The sequence below is a fragment of the Octopus sinensis genome, linkage group LG9 (assembly GCF_006345805.1).
Source record: "Octopus sinensis linkage group LG9, ASM634580v1, whole genome shotgun sequence".
Lineage (NCBI taxonomy): Eukaryota > Metazoa > Mollusca > Cephalopoda > Octopoda > Octopodidae > Octopus > Octopus sinensis.
In genome coordinates, this window is record NC_043005.1 from 15,576,339 (window position 1) to 15,599,290 (window position 22,952).

Here is a 22,952-nt window from a genome sequence, read left to right on the forward strand (position 1 = left end):
AGAATCTCATGAAGCAAACCTTTGGATCAAGAGTGCCAACTGTGTCTCCTTTCTGCCCTAAAGATGGAAAAGAGCTTTGCACTAGCCTTGAGATGATCTCAAACCGATGGGAAGAACACTTCTCTGTTCTGTTCAGTAAAGTAAAATCAGCCATTGATCTGCCAAATATTGGCAAGGTGGCTGTCAAGGCAGCTGGTTGGCAAAGCTGCTGCATGGCAGGACAGCAGACTGGCAAGTTTACTGGCTGGTAAGGCAGCTAGATGGCAAGGCAACTGGATGGCAAGGCAGCTGGCTAACAGAGCAGATGGCTGGCAAGGATGGTGTTTCTGCTGAGATCTATTGTCATGGTAGAGAGAACGTGGTGCTCCTTATGCAAAGGTTCATATGCAACATCTCGGCAGCTGGTGCAATACCTAAAGACTGGTGAGTCCCTATCTTGATACCTTTGTAAAAGACAAGGGACCACATAAGAGCTGTGAAAAACACTGTGGCATTGCTTTTTGACAGCGACAGGGGAAATCGTTGCTACAATACTTCTGACAAGGCTAAATGTCCACATCACAGATTGGATCTTACCAGAATCCCAATGAGGCTTCAGATGAAACCCAAGTAGAAGAGGTATGATATTGATGAAAAGTTCAGGGAAAGTGTTTTGAACAACAACAAAGCCTCTCACAAGTGTTTGTTGATCTAACAAAAGTTTTTGGACGTTATACACTGTGAATCACTTTAGGTGATCCTCAGGCATCTCAGCTGGTGCCCTGATAACTTTGTGATATTGGTACAGTAATATGATATGCAAGATTCTGTAAATGGGATTATTACACACATACATAAATACATTACATACGGACATATGTACACACACATTACATATGTATATATATATATATATATATATATATATATATATATATATACATATGTGTGTATATATATATATATATATATATATATATATATATATATATATATATATATATATATACATATATATATATACATATGTATATATATACATATATATAAATATATATAAATATATATATATATATATATATATACATATATATATATATATATATATATATATATATATATATATATATATATATATATATATATATATATATATATAAATAAATATATATATATATATATATATATATATATATATATATATATATTGACTGGGCCTGATGAAGCCTTCTGGCTTCACAGACCCCAGTAGAACCGTCCAACCCATGCTAGCATGGAAAACGGATGCTAAACGATGATGATGATGATGATGATATATATATATATATACATATATATATATATATATATATATATATATATATATAATATATAAATATATATATATATATATAAATATATATATATATATATATATATATATATATATATATATATATATATATATATATATATATATATATATATATACATACATACATCTAATATAGGATAAAATTTTTTTCGAAAAAAAAAATTTTATCAATGCCCAGCATATAAAAAAATACCTTTAAAGGTTAAATTTATAAAGAACTTATAACAAGAGCAAAGAAAAAAAATTCTAACGCCAAATATGCCGAAATAGACTTAATCATCAATAACCATATAATATATGGTTATTGATGATTAAGTCTATTTTGGCATATTTGGCATTAGAAATTTTTTTCTTTTGCCCTTGTTTATAAGTTATATATATATATATATATATATATATATATATATATATGTAAAAAATGAAGTTTGAAAATGCTGCTATATTAGACAAATTTTAATTTTAATTTTTTAACATGTTTCGGTTCTTGAAATGACGAACCTTATCAAAAAACATTATATATAATAAAGAGAGTTCATGCTATATGTTTAAAGAGTATGATGTAATAGTTCATAATTGTGACATATATTCAATAGAGACAAATATAAAAAATTCATATATAATTCAATAGAGTCAAATATAAAACATTCATGTTCTTGAAAAAGCGAGGAGTTCATTTTAGATTTGACCTTGTGTTCCAATGGGAGCAACAATAATGATTTTTGGTTGGTGTCTGTTCGTATAATTTTGGTGAATTTTGTGATTGTTGGGTTTATATCAGCTCAGCTTAGCTGTGGTCACTTGAACTGTTCACTGACGTCATATAGTTCCAAACCAATCAAAACCCAGTCTCAACGAATATATCCTGTTAGGAAACCAACCAAGCGGAACGACAGTTTGGCCACGGAAGAAATACGTCATCATTTTTTTGACGAATCGAAATTAGATCTGACCCATGACTGTATCCTGTTATACATATATACACATTACATATATATATATATATATATATACATTACACACACACACATATATCCGTCTTCCCTTCCTTGGACTTTTCCTTTTTTCAATATTTCTGACGAAGAGCTCCGCTTGGAATGTTAAATCCTCCTTCTTTCTTTCCTTTCCTGAGCATCCAATAACACTATACTTGTTCCACGTCCTCGCGTTGAATGTGTTTTCTCCTTGTTCATGTTTGGATTAACTATATATACTGCACGCTCACACGAACCTCGGCCTTCTGACTGACTTTGGATAACAAATTTCTGGAATTTTGACACCTGCAGATTACTGTTACCATCCATTCAGAGTACGCCACTCTAATTGTCACCCAACCCATTCACGCTTCATTATTAATCTCAACCACCAACTCCACAACTTCCTCAACCCATCACCTCCTTCCCCTCCCACACCCCTACACCTTCCCCTTCAGCTCTCCCCGACCCTCCCAATCCCCGCATCCACCACACCCCTCTCCTTGCACCCTCCACAGATCCACACACATACAACCCAGCCTGACTTTCCCACCCCTACCCCATCTTCACCCAACCATTCCAACCCTCCTCCCCACACCTCTGCACCCCTCTTCCTGACCCCACTCTGCTCCCTCGCACTGTTGTCACTATACCACCAAACCTCCCCCTACCCACTGTCGAGCGCTCGCTCCTCAGTAGGGGACTCCGTTTCACGCCTCTCATGCACCACTGTGCCGAATTTGAGACCCGCACTGACGTCAGCCAGTTCCTACACCGCATCAAACAATGCGTGTTTTTCCACACATCTACACGTCATGACAATCAGAATTGCTTTTCGGAGCTGGACGCCGCCTCCAGGCCAATTCAGTAGCCTACACTTGTTCGTGCACAACTGCAATGCATTGATCAACTGATTTAATTTCAAAAAAGGAACCCTCCGAGCCAACCTCACCCGTGTTGAATCGATTGCCCTTCGCGACCTCCATCGCTGCGACAACATCGTCATCAAACTGGCAGACAAAGGTGGAGCAGTGGTCGTGCGACGCATAGACCTATACAGAGAGGAAGCACTTAGCCAACTTCAAAATCCCCTCTTCTATTGCCTCCTCCCCTCCGACCCCACCTCCTCCTACCAACAGCTAGTGTCCTCCACCATCCATGACCTTATCTTCTCTTCTGTTCACCCCCTCACTGCCACCTACCTTCTCTAAATACATAATCTCAACAACCCTGGTCGCCCTATCGTTTCTGCCTGTATAATTAGAGCTCAGCACTTCTTTATGCAGCTGTCCTCATCCATATATGCATCGCATGCATTAGTGAAATGAACAAAGGAAAGAAGATATTGAAATACTGATGGGGTTTACCTGTTAATTTTCATACATGTGTGTGTCACATATATTTATACATAATCAAATGAATAATAACATATGATGGAGAATTGTTAGCTTATTACAGGTATTTCTCATGTAACTTTTTAACAGAAGAATGAGAACATTCCATTATTATAAAAGACCGTGATCATTAGAAGAGAAGTAATTTAACAAACAAACAAATATCCTAAGAATATAGCAGGGATGTGGCTGAAGTCTGTTGAGGCCAACTATGAAATGGTGTATGTGTGATGTATGTTTGTACGTACGTATGTATTTATTGTAGTCATTTGATAAAAGAGTAGAGTGAACTTGCTGAAAGGGGTGGGAAACCAAACATTTCAGACACAAGGAAAAACGTTCAGTATAAACCTGTCGGTGACTGGGTTCCAGGTTCAAATATGAAACGTTGTTGCTTTCTGTTTTCTTGAGAAAGTGGATCCGTGGCGTGTATCAATGCCAGATATTGATACATACCATGGAATGCCCTGTAGTGTTGGGGTGGTGACAGGTTGTCCCAGCAAATGAAGTACATGGCTTTAAATATGCTCCCAGAAGTGATCAGCAAGGTGTCAGCCTGTTTCCCCAATGTGCCATAAAGGTGTCACACAATTTGCAGGTGATGCAATATTTAAGGTTAGAAGTTCTGTGTAATAGGATGTTGTCTCTTAGGCCCAGTGATGGTTGTAGTATTGTTAATATAGAGACAGGAGTTGCATCGCTGGCAAACACATTAATAAGTGCCTTCTTGCCTGGGGCTGGCCAATGTGGGGCTTCTTACTGGAAGATTTATGGGATGCTCATCTTGGTGTAAGGATCAGAGAGTAGAATACGGAAGGGTTGCAGTGGTGTTTATCTGTGAAAAGGAGAAGAGACTGGAAGATTTCTGGGATCAGAGAGTAGAATACGGAAGGGTTGCGGTGGTGTTTATCTGTGAAAGGGAGAAGAGACAGGTGGAAAGTGAGAGAGAGAGAGTGGAATATAGTTTGTGGCCATGCATAAAGATGGTAGGAGAATATCACATATATCCACACACATACACACACACACAAAGACTTTGGTAATGTCCTCTTTACTATATTTTAGAGAAACACACAGACAAATACAAACACATATAAGCATACAGATTCACACACATAGACACACACACACACACACACACACACACACACACACACACACACACACACACAGAAAGGAAATAATATGAGAGTAAAGATAAATAATATATAAGATTTACCTGATACTGACAATGATGACGATGATGAACAACAATACTGTGAAGAGTGAAAAGAGGCCAACAACTAAAGAAGAAAAGAATAAGACATTCAGTGAAACATTATTTTATGTACGAGGAGGTAGAGGGGGTAGCCAAAAGAAACTGGAATTTTGCAGTATTATTTTATTCATTTAGTTTTACATGTTTACATTTTTATGACCTTCAAAGTATTCTCCATTTCAATCAATGCATCAGTCCAGGGTCGTTTCCCACTGTTGGAAGCAGTCCTGGAACTCTTCTAAAGTGATGCCTTTTAATATCTCCATCGTTTTTTTCTTCACCTTTTCAGCATCTGCAAATTCTGTAGCACCAGCTTTCATCACCAGTGATGAACTTTAAAAAAAAAAGTCCACATCAACTTGCAACTCTTCTTTCAGCTGATGACATTCATTCAGTTGTGACTTCTTTTCATCTTCTCTGAGCAAGTGAGCCACAAATTTTACTGTAACTCTTTACATTCCTAATTCCTCACTCAAAGTTTGTTGACAGCAGCTCCAGAACAAACCAGTTATATCAAAAAGTTTGTCAATGTTTTGGTGCCTGTCCTCCAAGATCAGTTCATGAATTTTCAGGATGTTTTCATTCATTCAAGAGGTTGACAGTCACCCTGAACAAGGTTGCTCTTCAAGTGACGAGTGACCATTCCTAAACCACTTGTAAACTTATGTTTTGCTAATGGCAGCCTCTTTGTAAGCTGTTTGAAGCATGACAACTGTTTCGGCTGCCATTTTCCCCAGTAGAAATCGATGAATAGGAGAGAATCACTGCAAAACAGTACGACCTCACTCAATGACACCAGTTGGCAGACTGATGCCTGAGGGTCACATCAAGTGGCTTCTATTGGCAGAAGCCTGGACTACAACTGGCTTGTCCTACAGAGAGCGTTTCTGGTTTCTTTTGGGTACCTCCTCGTATATTTAACTGAAAGCTAATATATTTAATGTAATAATCAAAAACAAATCTATCATCATTTAAAATTACTAATGTGATTTTGAAAAATTAATTGGTTTTATGACAAATGCTGTCAAAATTGAGAGAGACAATTTCAAGATTAAAATGGATAAAAAAATTGGAGAAATGCCATAGGAAGTGAGTCTGGTCATTGGTAAGTATGGGTGATAACTCTAGTTATGTTTTGGTCTTATTAGACCTCTTCATTGCACCATGACACAATATCATGAGAAAATGCACAAACCTTGCTTACATTCATTTGGAGGGAAGTGAGGAACTCTCTAAAGAAAGAAGGAGAAAACTGTAAGGGGCCTTCTCCCATCATTCACTTGTATTCTATCACAGAATCATTACATGAGTGGACTTTTGACTTGGAAAATTTTCAAATATGATTTTCAGAGTTTATAATGACAAATTATTTTGCTAAATTCTTCATTATTTTCAAAGTAGATTTGAACAAAGAAGATTATTTGAATAGAAATATTATAAGATTAGGGTTAAACTCTTTCAGACATTTATGGTGCAAATTAAATTTAGACTTGAGTTTTGATAAAAGATTCCTCCCAGTTATAAAAATCTTGTTTGAGAGGCATTAGCTAATATCCATAGCTAAATCAGCCATGACAGAACGTGACCCAGGCATTAGGTGGATACTATTCCAGTGATACTCAGAGAATAATTACAAAGTTTCTGTTCTCCAAATTCACTTGTAGAGTATTGGTTTGTCGTCGGTCCAGGGCTATAGTGAGTTCATCAGTTCAGACTATGGTGTTGTGCAGCTGGACTGAATGTAATACCATGTGGTTGCAAGATGAAAAATTTACAAAAGATAAAAATAATTACCTATTTTCAGAATCAGCTGTGTTACATTGGGTTGGCTTTTCACTAAAAATTAATAAAAAAAGTAATGATAAAAAAAAAATAAAAATTGACAAAAATATCTGAAACACTGAAACATTATTATTGAGTTGCTGTTTCTCAGTCATAAACTCCATGAACTTAAATATTCCATCACCTGAACTCTGCAATGGAAAATCCAAATGATTTTATCCTGCATTCTGGGACGTTACCAAGGAAGTCACTTCCTAACTGGATTTCTTCTGAGTTGCCTGTTCACTACATTATACACCCAACCATTTTATGTTTGTGTATATGTGATGAAAATATGTGTGTATGTCTGTCTCTGTATGTGTACATGTGTGCCTTCATTTCTACTGATGTTGATGTCTAACATTTAAAGTACACAAAATGTAAACAAGACGTGTTCCCATATACCACATACCTTTTCTTAGTGGTTTAAATTCTATCAACCTCTCATTCTTATCTTTGCTTTCTTCTTTTATTTTGAATTCATACTCTGCATAATCATTCTTCAAACGTATCTGAAATGATAGATTTGAAATATTATTTACAGATGCCAGGACCCCTGGACTGGAGATACGTAAAAAGCACTATCCGAATCGTGGCCGATGCCAGCGCCGCCTCGACTGGCTTCCATGCCGGTGGCACGTAAAAAGCACCATCCGAATCGTGGCCGAAACCAGTGCCGCCTTGACTGGTTTCCGTGCAGGTGGCACGTAAAATGCACCAATCCGACCATGGCCGATGCCAGCCTCGCCTGGCACCAGTGCAGGTGGCATGTAAAAAGCACCCACTACACTCACGGAGTGGTTGGCGTTAGGAAGGGCATCCAGCTGTAGAAACATTGCCAGATAAGACTGGAGCCTGGTGCAGCCTTCTGGCTTCCCAGATCCCCGGTCGAACCGTCCAACCCATGCTAGCATGGAGAACGGACGGTAAACGATGATGATGATGATGATGATGACAACTCAGCTGTTTTGAGTACTGATTCTGAGTTCCCTCAGTTCTTTGTGAAGGTGTTGATCTCTCTCTATTTCTCTCTACGTTTTGTAGGGGAGAAACATTAAATTCTTTCCATCTCCCACCTCCCACCAAGTCAATCAATCAATCAAACAACCAATAATATTTATATCACACAGTTCAATATATAGATTCTACTGTCTGACTATTCTCCTGTCCAGAAATATCCATCAACATGTGATTAGCATTTTTGATCCTAATTAACTCTGAATGTCAATCTGTAGTAGACACTCGTTTGTGAACTGCTTGAAAATGCACCTCATCACTAGGTACACAAACCAGTGGCACAGGATATGACCTGTATCATTGAAATCCATCGATTAGATAAAAAGTCATTGTGTTCTGAACATACCTACCATTTCTTAGTCCCTTTTTGCCAAATCCTTCTTTGGACAAGGAGTTAAAATACAGAGAACTGTAGATGAGTGCAAGAATTAAGAGAATGTCTCTCCATGCAACACTAATGGTAGAACATGGATTTAGTAGTGCAGAGCAATAGAACAGTCAACAATTATACACAGCTCCCACTGCATGCAGTGGTAAGATGTAGCACTTAGGGGTACCTATTTATAGTAAGGTGGACTAAACTAGTGAGACTTTAACAGCACTGGAGATGAAGTTTTGATTAGTCACGTGAAAAGTGACACTTTGTGAAGGAAGAGTTTACTTTGAAACAAGTGACACCTTAATCGTCAATATCATCATCATTATCCACATCACCATCTCCACCACCACCACCACCATCATCATCATCATTATCCACATCACCATCTCCACCACCACTATCATCATCATCATCATCAGATTGAAGTTTTGGGAGAATAAAGGAGAAAAGAGAGATAAAATTAACAAGATTGTGAGAAAAGACAGCACAGACTTGAAAGGTAATAGGATGGGTTATTTAGTGGTGGAGGGGCAGGTCAAGGGCTATCCATCATCATAAATATTTTCAGAAAAGATTTTCAAGTTGGCTCTACTAGTATTTTGAACCCAGCCATTTTGAAATCTCAAATTCACTAACATAAATTACACCATTTGCTTTCTTATCATCATTAGATATCTTAAAATGGGTGAATAAAATATCATATTACATCATTGATTCTGATAGGTTTATCCAAAAAATGCAGTTTTAAGCCGGTTATTTCATTATCTTCATATGTCTCCAAATAGAAATGGTCAACACAGCCATATCCATGTTCACAGAGATTTTGCCAAACTAAACCTTTAGAGAAGGAAGATAATGTTCCTTGAATTATTTCTACAAAGAAAGCTTGCTCAAGTTCTTCAGAAGACATAATTATCAGCTGCCAAATTTTACCTGAAATAAAAAAAAAAAATTTAATTACTCAGTATGTGAGAGTGTGTGTGTGTGTATATATATATATATATATACTCTTCAGTCATTTGACTGTGGTCATGCTGGAGCACTGCCTTTAGTCAAGCAAATTGATCCTAGGACTCATTCTTTGTAAGCTTAGTACTTATTCTATTGGTCTCTTTTGCTGAACCTCTAAGTTACAGAGACGTAAACACACCATCATCGGTTGTCAAGCGATGTTGGGGAGTCAAACACAGACACACAAACATATACACAGATACATATATATATACATATATGTGACAGGCATCTTTCAGTTTCCATCCACCAAATCCACTCACAAGGCTCTGGTCGGTCCGAGGCTATAGTAGAAGATACTTGCCCAAGGTGCTACGCAGTGGGACTGAACACAGAACCATGTGGTTCATAAGCAAGCTACTTACTACACACCCAATATATATATATACATATATATATATATATATATATATATATATAGATAGATAGATAGATAGATAGATAGATAGATATACACTTATATATATACATATATCATCATCATCATCATCATCATCGTTTAACGTCCGTTCTCCATGCTAGCATGGGTTGGACGGTTCGACCGGGGATCTGGGAAGCCAGAAGGCTGCACCAGGCTCCGGTCTTATCTGGCATGTTTCTACAGCTGGATGCCCTTCCTAACGCCAACCACTCCGTGAGTGTAGTGGGTGCTTTGGGGCAAACACCCCCTGTGAAATTTCAAATACTTCCGATTTCAGTGAAAATAACAACATAACTTCTAGGTAGTAAATAAAGGCAATTTCCAAAATTTCACCATCTTACAATATTATTTGACCCTACTAAAGGGGTTTATAACATGGGACAGAGCCCCTTTGAAAGTGCAAATACATCAACTTTTCATGGAAGGTACATAAAATTTAAGTATGTGTTCTTGGAATAAGTTAAAACTTCAACAATGCATATTTCATTCTAGACTTTGCAACATAATTTTATGCATTAGAAAAAGAATATTTTAATAAGCAAAACATACTTCGTTTACCATATCACGGTCAGTCCAAACACCTGACTCATCAGTTGAGCGTATACCAATACAACGATCAACAGTGACTAGCTTTGTGTCTTGAGAATATATAATTTTATAAAAAAGCTGTTTTTTATCCATGTTTGACTTTTGTCATGTTTCACTTACATGTTAGCAAAAAAGATACACACACACACACACACACATATATGATTGGTTTAGTTGTTCAAAAAAATCTTACGTCCCAGTAGTTTGCATGAATATTTAGAAGCAGCTGGCTTAAATATGTTACCACAACCATATACTTTTCCAGTAAGTGCATTTGTTATGACAATCTGAAAAATTATGAAACAATACACTTTAAGTTGATTACTTTCATTGTATATTTAAATTAATGCAAACACCTACACTGATATAAGGGCAATCCTTGTCATTTTGAGCTTCATTTTTATCATCAACTAGCAGAATCGCCCGGCGTTGCTCGGTTTTGTAAGGGAAATAACTATATAAGCATTTTTAGAGATGTAAAGTATAATAGCCATCTCAATATGGCTAACCACAAAGTTACTGTAGCTTTTTACGTTCTGAGATTTAATAATACATTTTTAGAGAGTTACTTCCCTTATATAATAGCAAAAAAATGCATTAAAAATGGAAAAAAAAAGATGGTAATTTTTTTTTTAAATCGTAGACTCATCGTAGACGCGTGCTAATACCCAGAAGGGCTCGATATGAATCACTACTATGAGATACCCGCTTTTGGTTACACTGCACCGCAAAATGTGGGAGTAGTTAGGAATCTAAATCATAGGAGACAGACAGCACACAACCTCACTTTTATATATAAAGATATTTCACCAAAAAATTCTGTCGTTTTTATTGCATCGATCATTTTGTTTCTGTGAGATAATGTAATTCTGTTCCATGTTTAATTAAACTTGTACAAGATAATGATTAAAATTTAAACTGTAAAATAATTATTTGTTAAATATGGTCACATGCAATTATATATTTTTCAACACTGTTTGATGTGACTCAAGTTATTTATTCTAGCTTGGCTAAGCTTAATGTGCATCAGTAAATGTAATATTTATTGTTATCCGAACAGGGCTGTGAAAGACGAATATTAGTAACTGATGACAAGCAAGGACACAGAAATGCATGCATCCTACCCCCCGATAAAGTCATTCATAGCCCAATGGGTTTTCACACATTTTTCTGTGAGGAGGATTTATTCACTGGATTATTTCCATAGTGAAATGTCTTCCCACATCCAAGTGCACCCAAATGTGCTTAATATAGTTCTCCATGATTATAATTTATTCAATTTTACATTTAGCAACAAAAATGTACTCCATCCAGTGAGAGATATATATCATTTACTATAGACATGACATAAATTGAAGTTAATATTAGTTTTATGCAGTGAAAACACAATTATTGATCAGGCTCATATAGAAAACCATGCACTTTCAAGCAACCTTTTGCTCTTTAATATACAACAGGGCTGGTCATTTTTCGAAAAAAACAAGCAAGTACAGTACTTATATCTAAAAGGGATATGAGAGCTTTCAGCTAAACAAAGCCTGCATCTCTACTCACCTACTAAGTTCAGGATGTGACATTTTCACTAAATATAAACATCTGAGCAAATTACTTTTATTCAACTGTGACTACTAAGACCCGGGATGCTCCCAGCACCAGTTCCGCATACCCCCTACCCATCCAAAGTACCTTGGATCCCGGAACATCTCGCTGTGCTTGAGGAGACCTGTTGAGTCAAGTGCATATACATGAACATCGAACCAAATATCAATGGAAACAGTAGTTGTGATACCTGTGCCGGTGACACATAGAAAGCACCATCTGATCGTGGCTGTCGCCAGTGCAGCCTCCACTGGCTTCTGTGCCAGTGGCACATAAAAAGCTCCATCCGAACGTGACCGATGCCAACCCCGCCTCGAATGGCTCCTGTGCCGGTGGCACATGAACATCAAGCCAAATATCAATGGAAACAGTAGTTGTAATACCTGTGCCGGTGACACATATAAAGCACCATCCGAACGTGGCCGTTGCCAGTGCAGCCTCCACTGGCTTCTGTGCCAGTGGCACATAAAAAGCACCATCCGAACGTGACCGATGCCCACCCCGCCTCAAATGGCTTCTGTGCCGGTGGCACATGAATATCGAACCAAATATCAATGGAAACAGTAGTTGTGATACCTGTGCCGGTGACACATAAAAAGCACCATCCGAACGTGGCCGTTGCCAGTGCAGCCTCCACTGGCTTCTGTGCCGGTGGCACATAAAAAGCACCATCCGAACGTGACCGATGCCAACCCTGCCTCGAATGGCTTCTGTGCCGGTGGCACATGAACATCGAGCCAAATATCAATGGAAACAGTAGTTGGGATACCTGTGCTGGTGACACATATAAAGCACCATCCGAACGTGGCCGTTGCCAGTGCAGCCTCCACTGGCTTCTGTGCCGGTGGCACATAAAAAGCACCATCCGAACATGACCAATGCCAACCCTGCCTCGAATGGCTTCTGTGCCGGTGGCACATGAATATCGAACCAAATATCAATGGAAACAGTAGTTGTGATACCTGTGCCGGTGACACATAAAAAGCACCATCCGAACGTGGCCGTCGCCAGTGCAGCTTCCACTGGCTTCTGTGCCGGTGGCACATAAAAAGCACCATCCGAACGTGACCGATGCCAACCCCGCCTCAAATGGGTTCTGTGCCGGTGGCACATAAAAAGCAACATCCGAACGTGGCCGATGCCAGCACCGCCCCGACTGGCTTCTGTGCCGGTGGCACATAAAAAGCAACATCCGAACGTGGCCGATGCCAGCACCGCCCCGACTGGCTTCTGTGCCAGTGGCACATAAAAAGCACCAACTGATCGTGGCCGATGCCAGACCCCTCTGGCACCTGTGCAGGTGGCACGTAAAAAGCACCCACTACACTCGCGGAGTGGTTGGCGTTAGGAAGGGCATCCAGCTGTAGAAACACTGCCAGCGCGGAAAATGGACGTTAAACGATGATGATGATGATGATGATGAAAACACCACCCTCACCATATTAAGCATCCTTGTTCAATTAATTTACACCATCCAAATATATTCTCGTTTGAAGACACTGAACAGACACAACTCTTAATTTTCTTCTGGTTTTTTCCCATTCCACTTTTTCTTTTTCACTTCCTCTCATCATCTTTCATGTTTTATCAAATACCAGCCTCCTTTCTCATCACTTCTAAAAAGTGCAGCCATATTGTATGTTTGAGTCTGAAAGATTGCTTGAAAATACATGGCACAGTATACACGCTTGTCTGACAATCATGTTTTCACAGCATGAAACTAATAGTTACTTGAATTTAAAAGCTGTGTATATTAAATGGTATATATAAGCTTATGTACATATACATACATGCATACATATACATATATGTGTGAGTATGTATAGATAGATATATACATTATACATGTATGTGTATATATATGTGTGTGTATGTATATATATATATATATATGTGATAGTTGCCATGATAGTTCGTTAGCCACTACACACATTTTCTTCTCTCCTTGTTTTTTCTATGTCCCTTTCTGTAGAAGAGCATAGGCTCAAAACGTAAAAGACTCTTTCTATTCCTGAGCATTATACTAATACATCTGTTTGTTTTGTACACCACCTGTCTTCGTCTTTTGTTTTTTTCATAAACTCTCCCTATATATATATATATATATATATATATATATATATATTTACTTGAATTTAAAAGCTGTGTATATTAAATGGTATATATACCCTTATAATATATATATGTATAAATATATATACATACATACATACATACATATGTCCTCAACAGCTCCACTGGATGTGTAATGTCAGTGTGCATACTCGACAGATTGTAAGTACCTTGAGAGAAAAGTTGGACCTAAGAAACATCAGATGTGGTGTGCAAGAGAGACAACTGTGCTGGTATGGTCATGTGGTAAGAATGGATGAGGATAGCTGTGTGTAAAAGTGTCACACCCTAGCAGTTGAAGGAACCTGTGGAAGAGGTAAACCCAGGAAGATCTGTGGTGAGGTGGTGAAGCATGACCTTCAAATGTTAGGCTTCACCGAGGCAATGACTAGTGACCGAGACCTTTGGAAATATGCTGTGCTTGAGAAGACTCGGCAAGCCAAGTGAGACCATAACCCATGGCCTATGCCAGGGGTGTAACCAGCCCACTTATGCATACCTTTCCTTCATTAGACACTAAACTCTGCTTGTGAAGACCTGTTGAGAGAAGTGAAATCGAAATCAAATTCAATGACAGCACCACATGACTGGCATCCATGATAGTGGAGAACTAAGAGCACCATCCGAGCGTGATCATTGCCAGGGCCGCTGACTGGTGCCCGTGCCAGTCACACATAAAAAGCATCATTCGAGCATGATTGTTACCAGCATCGCCTTACAGGCACTTGTACTGGTGGCACATGAAAAAAACATCCGAGGGAGGTTGTTGCCAGTGTCGCTGGACTGGCACCTGTGCAGGTGACATGTAAAAAACAACATTTGAGTGTGGCTGTTGCCAGTACTGCCTGAGTGGCGCTCGTGCCGGTGGCACGTAAAAGCACCTACTACACTCTTGGAGTGCTTGGCGTTAGGAAGAGCATCCAGCTGTAGAAACTCTGCCAGATCAGATTGGAGCCTTGTGCAGCCACTGGCTCTCCAGTCTTCAATCAAACTGTCCAACCCATGCCAGCATGGAAAGCAGACGTTAAACAATGATGATACACATCTATATATGTGTATGTGTGTGAGTATAGATTGATATAGATATATACATTATATATATATATATATATATAATATATATACTGGGCCTGATGAAGCCTTCCGGCTTCACAGACCCCAGTTAAACCGTCCAACCCATGCTAGCTTGGAAAACGGATGCTAAATGATGATGATGATGATGATGATATATATATATATATATATATATATATATGCAAATATATGTGTATGCATATATGTATATATAAAACCAAAGTCTTAATAAGTAGGAAGGCAGGCAAACCACAAAACCCTTCAGGTAGATGGCTCTGCTCGATCTGTAGAAAAGGCGTAGGTAGAAACTCCCTAAGATGTACCCAATGTAAGTTATGAACACATAAGAGGTGCAGCAATATCAAAAGAAGGCTAACTGGGAAGATAGATTTTGTGTGTGGTAAATGCTCAGGGCCAATGAACACTGAAAATGTGCAGAATACAGCCTCCAACACATTCCAGAGAGAAAAACTAGATGTAGTTGATAGCTTCCATTACCTAGGTGACCATGTCAGTAGTTGGGGGGTGTGCTCTGAAAGTGTAGCTGCTAGACTAAAATATCCTGGGCAAAGTTCAGACAGCCCCTACCTCTGCTGGTGACAAAGGGCCTCTTGTTCAGAGTATATATATGTGTGTATATTTATATATATATATATATATATATATATACATTGCTGAACTTATATATATATATATATATATATATATATATATATATATATATATACATATAAGTTCAGCAAAATTTAGATTCAAATGAATATGGTACTTAAGTCAGATGCACCAGAATTTTGTACGGTGTTATCCATATAAAATCCATGGGGTGATTATAATCAAAGTAAGTAACAAGAATATCTTCAGTAATTTGGTACGATTGTTTCACGTTACATCATTTTATTAAACATTGTAAGTATTACATCAGTTTTAAAATGTTGAGCAATCATCAGCCATTCATAGAGGTTTTTCATCAATACATATACTTATTTCCATGTTAATTGATAACATTATAAAGAGGGTAGATATACAGACAGAGATGTTGACTTAAATGTTAAGAACATTAAGGTATTAGAATTTATCTTCTGACTGCAGATTTTCTTCTAGTTATTTTGATCTGCTAGTGAGTGGCAAGGGATATTCAGTTGAATGGAGACAGAAGAGTTTTCTATTTATAGATATAGGAAAGGGGTAAATAAAAGTTATTCCTGGTGAAGTTAAAGTGGTAGGGGGATTATAGACTAGTTTTGTCTTAGAGGTTGTTTACTACTATTTAGCAATCAGATTTTGTATCAGGAAAACTAGGCCAATACTAAATGGTCACGGTAACCATCTGTATACTACATAGTTACAGAAAATACAGAGGTTCTTTTACACTTATACAAACATATACATATATGCATCTGCATTAATATATACAATCATACTTGGCTAGTAAGTGGTCATTATTTTAATAAGTTGGATTAAAAGGTTTCAAGTAATATGTCTCTAAATCTCTGTCCATTCACAGGATCTTTAAGCTTCCAGACCCTTCTCCTCCATGCTGGTCGTCTTCTGGGCATCCATTTAGCCCTGATCCTGAAGTCACTAACTACCAGTCTATGTTGTGGGGTACATTCTTCACCTGGGAAGGTTTTGGTATTTATAAGCAGCCATCTTTCCCTTTTTCTGGTGAGGATGTAGTCAATTTGGCTAGTGTGTCTGCCAGAACAGTAAGTGACTAGGTGACTGGCAGGTTTTCTGAAGTTAGTATTGCAAACCATAAGATCATTTGCATCACAGAACTCCAGCAGCCTGGTTCCCTCCTAGTTGCAGGAACCATAACCGTAGCCTCCATGTATGCCATGGAAGTCCCCAGCATGTTGTCCAACATGTCCATTGAAGTCACCAGCCACAAAGAGATGGTCCTTGTCGAACTAACAAGTTTAGAGGAGAGCATCTTCTGCATGCACTGGTTTGGTGGTGGAAGTCTTGGCGAGGCGAGTGGTAATTGAAAGAGGGCGAGAGAGACAGAGTGAAATAGAGAGAGACAGACAAACAGAGTGAAATAGAGAGAGAGAGAGACAGAGTGAAATAGAGAGAGAGAGGGGAGAAGTAGTCAAGAATATGAAGGAGCAAATATTCTTTTGGGATCTGCTTAGCATAGTTTAATGAGAGAGCAAATGTTGATAATAGTAAATAGACTTGAAAAATCTGAGTTTTCGGTCAGACAATTTAAGACAAAATTAGAGTAATAAGTGACTGTGTGATAAAATTTTAATAGATGAATGAATTGATGAATATGTTGCGGTTAACTTGAACTAGGAAGTTTAGAGGAGAGCATCTTCTGCGTGCACTGGTTTATATGTGGTGGTGTTGGTAGTGGTGGAAGTCTTGGCGAGGCGAATGGTAATCGAAAGAGGGAGAGAGAGACAGAGTATATATACACATATATACATACATACGGTGGCAGTAAAAAGCACCATCTGATCGTGGCCGTTGCCAGCCTTGCCTGGCCTCCGTGCCGGTGGCACGTAAAAAGCACCATCCAATCGTGGCCGTTTGCCAGCCTCGTCTGGCACCTGTGCCGGCGGCACATAAAAAGCATCCACTACACTCTCGGAGTGGTTGGCGTTAGGAAGGGCATCCAGCCGTAGAAACATTCCCAAATCAGACTGGGCCTGGTGCAGCCTTCTGGCTTCCCAGACCCCAGTTGAACATTCCAACCCATGCTAGCATGGAAAGCGGACGCTAAACGATGATGATATATATATATATATATATATATATATATATACATACATATATATACACACACACACATCATCATCATCATCATCATCATCATTTAGCGTCCGTTTTCCATGCTAGCATGGGTTGGACGGTTCAACTGGGGTCTGGGGAGCCCGAAGGCTGCACCAGGCCAGTCAGATCTGGCAGTGTTTCTACAGCTGGATGCCCTTCCTAACGCCAACCACTCCGAGAGTGTAGTGGGTGATTTTATGTGCCACCGACACAGGTGCCAGACGAGGCTGGCGAACGGCCACGCTCGGATGGTGTTTTTATGTGCCACCGACACAGGTGCCAGATGAGGCTGGCGGACGGCCACGATCGGATGGTGTTTGTTACGTCCCCAAAGCACGGAGGCCAGTCTATGCGGTACTGGCTATGGCCACGTTCGGATGATTTTCTTGTGTGCCACCGGCACTGGTACCACCGGCACTGGTACCACAAAGATACAAATTCCATTGATGTTCATCTATTTTGATTTGTTTTGATTTGATTTGATTTTCACTTGCCTCAACAGGTCTTCACAAGTGTCACAAGAAGGAAGGTATGCACAGGTGGACTGACTACGTCCCAGGTAGGGGCCACGGGTTATGGCCTGACTAGTCTTGCCGGGTCTTCGGATGGTGTTTTTATGTGCCACCGACACAGGTGCCAGATGAGGCTGGCGAACGGCCACGATCGGATGGTGTTTGTTGCGTGCCCACAGCACAGAGGCCAGTCGATGCGGTACTGGCTACGGCCACGTTCGGATGGTTTTCTTGTGTGCCACCGGCACTGGTACCACAAAGATACAAATTCCATTGATGTTCATCTATTTTGATCTGATTTGATTTGATTTTCACTTGCCTCAACAGGTCTTCACAGGTCTTCACAAGTGTCACAAGAAGGAAGGAAGGTATGCACAGGTGGACTGACTACGTCCCAAGTAGGGGCCACGGGTTATGGCCTGACTAGTCTTGCCGGGTCTTCGGTTGGTGTTTTTATGTGCCACCGACACAGGTGCCAGATGAGGCTGGCGGACGGCCACGATCGGATGGTGTTTGTTATGTGCCCACATCACAGAGGCCAGTCGATGCGGTACTGGCTACGGCCACGTTCGGATGGTTTTCTTGTGTGCCACCGGTACTGGTACCACAAAGATACAAATTCTTTATATATATATATATAACCCATGCTAGCATGGAAAGCGGATGTTAAACGATGATGATGATGATGATGATGATGGTGATATATATCTATATATATATGTATGTACATATATGAACAGAGAAATACAAATGTACGTTTGCATACACACACATATGTGTGCAAGTTCATACACAGTGACATACAGAGATAACTCCATTTAATGTGAGAAACCTCTGACTGGTTCACTTGCTAGAAATGCCAAATCTCTTTTAAATCACATCCTACTGTCTTAGAGAAGAAGGACACACTGAATAAAGCCTTTGGTTGCATGCATCTGAGAAACTAACATGATGGTCATGACTGGAATGTCTTTCTTTCTTTAGCCAATCAAGCAAGCCCAACCAGGACTTCAACAATGACAAAAAAATCGAACAGAGAAGATAAAAAATACAGAATTCTTACTTGGAATATGTCAAAAGCCTCATGAGGGTAATTGAAGTATACAAGAACCTCATTCATTCTTAAATTTCCAATAATGGCAAATTCAGCAAATGTCGGGATATAAGCTAACTTTTTTAATCTTAGCTGATGTAAAGAATGTATTCCACTGCCATGCACTACAAGAAGTACAGTTAGTACTACTCTATCTCTTATTAGTCTGGATCGTGAGGTTAATTCTACTCTCCACATAGAATCTAAACAAGAAAGAAGAAAATAATTTTTTTAAAAAAACAATCAAAAAGATGATAGTGTAGTTGTGATACATTAACCCTTTGTTACCAACCCGGCTGAAACCGGCTCTGGCTCTGTTGTACAAATGTCTTGTTTTCTTAAGGTTTCAATTAAAATCTTCCACCAAACCTTAGTCACAATTTATGTTCCTAATACAAGCTGAATGATAACTAAGTTATTTTACTAAATTCTTTGTTATATTTAAAATTAATTGAAAAAACACAGAACATCTCAAAATAAATACAGTAAAGAAAGGGTTAACAAATGAAACGTGCTGAAAGAAAAGAAGAAACATTGGAATTACTTGACATTTTAAGATCCAAGCTATTCCTCAAAGGATGGTGGCTGAAATATTTGTTAGAATATTTTTGTTGAAATACAATGTCTTGGTTTCAGTTAATTTCGAGAATGATGAAGCATTTATTAAATAACTTTGGAATTTTAATGAAAGATTTTTCATTTCAACCACTTTAAAACAAAGAATTGATATTAGGGAAGTAGGGTCCATCTTTGGCAGGTTGTCACCAAAATGGTTCAGAAGTAAATGAATGGTAGCTATTAATATTTGTAATCATATTAAATTCAATGATTTAAATAATTAGTAGGAGGAAGAATTATCATTAATAATATTTGTTATGAACATTAAACACTTTTGATATATATGTAACAAATAATTTATTGTATGTTTGTATGCAAATCCAGCAAAATGTGAATTTGTAAAAGGTGAGAGCTGCAATATCTCATATAAATAAAATCATAATTGCCTTTTAATAGTGAGAATAATTTCTTAGAGAGAAAGTGGAAGAGTAAAACTGATATTTAATGAAACAATATTCATCCAGGATCTAAAAATACAAGGTGTCCCAATGGTCTCCGTGGAGGGCTTAATTCTAAGGCTTTTATAAGACTGCTAAAACATCATCATCATCATGAATATCTAACATCCACTGTCTATGCTGGCATGGGTGGACAGTTTGACCAGGGTTGGTAAGCTGGAAGGCTGCACCAGACTCCAGTCTGATTTGGCATGGTTTTCTGCAGCTGGATGCTTTTCCTAACACCAACCACTCCAAGAGTGTAAATGGATGTTTTTATGTGCCACCGGCATAGGTGCTATTTGCATGACACCAGTATGTGCCATGACTGTGATTTTACTTAGCTTGATGGTTCTTCTTCTCAAGTACAACTTAATGCCAAAGGTCTTGATCACGGTGTCCTTGAGGCTCAACACTTAAAAGGAGCTTTTCACGTGCCACCGGCATCAGCCACTTTGCCTCTGTGAGGCCCAACATTTGAAAGGTGCACTTTATGTGCCATCAGCTATGACTATGATTTCACTTAGCTTGATGGGCTTTCTCAAGCACAGCATAATGCCAAAGGTCTCAGTCACCAGTCATTGCCTCTGTGAGGCTTAAAGTTCAAAGAGCATGCTTCACCACCTCATCCCATGTCTTCTTGTGTCTACCTCTACCACAAGTTCCCTCTGCAGTTAGAGACTGACACCTCTTTACACAGCTATCCTCATCCACATGCATCACATGGCCATACCATCACTGTCATCTCTCTTGGACACCACACTTGATGCCTCTTATACCCAACTTTTCTCTCAAGATGCTTGCCCTCTGTTGAACATGCACACAAACATTGTACATCCAGCAAAGCATACTGGCTTCATTTCTTTCAAACCAACGCATGTCCTCAGCTGTCACAGCTCATGTTTCACTGCCATAGCATAGCTGGTCGCACACAGGCATCATACAATCTGCCTTTCTCTTAAAGAGAGAGGCCTTTTGTTGCCAGTAGAGGCAAGAGCTCTCTGAAATTTTCCCAGCCTATTCTTATTCTTATAGCTACACTTTTCAGCATCCACCTCTGCTACTAACTTGGTCACCTTGATAACGGAAGCTTATACCAATGGCAGTTTATTTACTGTACCTTTTTGGTGTTTATTGTACCTGTGTGTCTTCCACACACACAATGGCTATTTTCCCTGTTAACCCTCCTCTGATATTGCTGCACCTCTTATATGTCCATAGTTTATTATTGCCATGATGCCTTTAGGTGCAAAAACTAAGCTTTTCTTTTTGTCTGGCATCACTTCTTACAAACTGATTGGCTGGAAAAATGTCAGTAGACTTTATAATAGAGTCAAGGAATATATTGGATGAGGTGGTGAAACATGACCTTTGAACACTGGGACTCATAGAGGCAGTGACAGGAGACCGGAACCTTTGGAGATATGCTGTGATTGAGAAGACTCGGGAACTAAAGTGAGATTGCAGCCACACATGTCCAGCCCTGTTAAGAATACCCTGATGCGTTGGGCAATATGATATGCTTGAGAAGACCCGCTGAATAAAACGAATATCGTAACTAGGGCTGGTACCCCAGACTGGCCCCCATGCTGGTGGCACGTAAAAAGCACCGTCTGAACGTAGTCAATACCAGGTCCACCTGACTGGCTCTCGTGCCATGGCACGTAAAAAACACCAACCAATTGTGATCGATGCCAGTACCTACTAACTGACTCCTGTACTGGTAGCATGTAAAAAGCACCCACTACACTCTTGGAGTGGTTGGCGTTAGGAAGGGCATCCGACTGTGGAAACATTGCCATATCAGATTGGAGCCTGATGCAGCCACTCTCCAGACATCAGTCAAACTGTCCAACCCATGCCAGCATGGAAAACGGACATTAAACTATAATGATGATGATAATTTCTGTTGAAATGCTCTGTGTTTCTTTCAATTACTTTAAATATAACAAAAAATTTAGTAAAATAACTTATCATTAAGCTAGTATTAGGAATATAAACTTTGACTAAGGTTTCGTGGAAGATTTTAATTCAGAACTTTTGAAAACAAGACGTTTGTACTGCAGAGCCAGAGACGTTTTCAGGCGGATTGGTATCAAAAGTGTTAAAGGATCTTACTAAAATAGCTGTGGTCAATATTATTCAGCAGAGGTTTTTAATTTTTAACTTAAACACTGCAGGTCAAATTTTACAACAGTTGTCTGCATGGCACATACAACAATTGTCATCAACTACAGTCCCTGGCTAAGTAAGGCCTTCTGAGTGTAAATGATAGGCAGAAATTGGAAAACATCCATCATTCACATACACACACAACAGCGAAAAGACAATATTTGTAGCATTAAGTGAAACACACTAAGGCGGTGAGCTGGCAGAAACGTTAGCACACCGGGCAAAATACTTAGTGGTATTTCGTCTGTCTTTACATTCTGAGTTCAAATTCTGCTGAGGTCGACTTTGCTTTTCATTCTTTCGGGGTCAATAAGTACCAGTTGCGTACTGGTGACAATCTAATTGACTAGACTCTCCCCGCAAA

General features: G+C 39.0%; 1 protein-coding gene across 1 annotated transcript in view; it reads right to left on the reverse strand.

The window, feature by feature from the left end:
- Positions 1–4,913: 4,913 nt before the first annotated feature.
- The window catches only part of LOC118764738, a 49,626-nt gene continuing 31,587 nt past the window's right edge, over positions 4,914–22,952 (reverse strand). The window contains exons 7-12 of the mRNA XM_036505705.1: positions 19,332–19,564; positions 10,387–10,480; positions 8,880–9,106; positions 7,190–7,289; positions 6,751–6,792; positions 4,914–4,981 (exon numbers count right to left, since the gene is read on the reverse strand). Of these exons, the coding sequence (XP_036361598.1) occupies positions 4,914–4,981; positions 6,751–6,792; positions 7,190–7,289; positions 8,880–9,106; positions 10,387–10,480; positions 19,332–19,564 (764 nt within the window). The remainder of the gene's footprint in view (positions 4,982–6,750; positions 6,793–7,189; positions 7,290–8,879; positions 9,107–10,386; positions 10,481–19,331; positions 19,565–22,952) is intronic.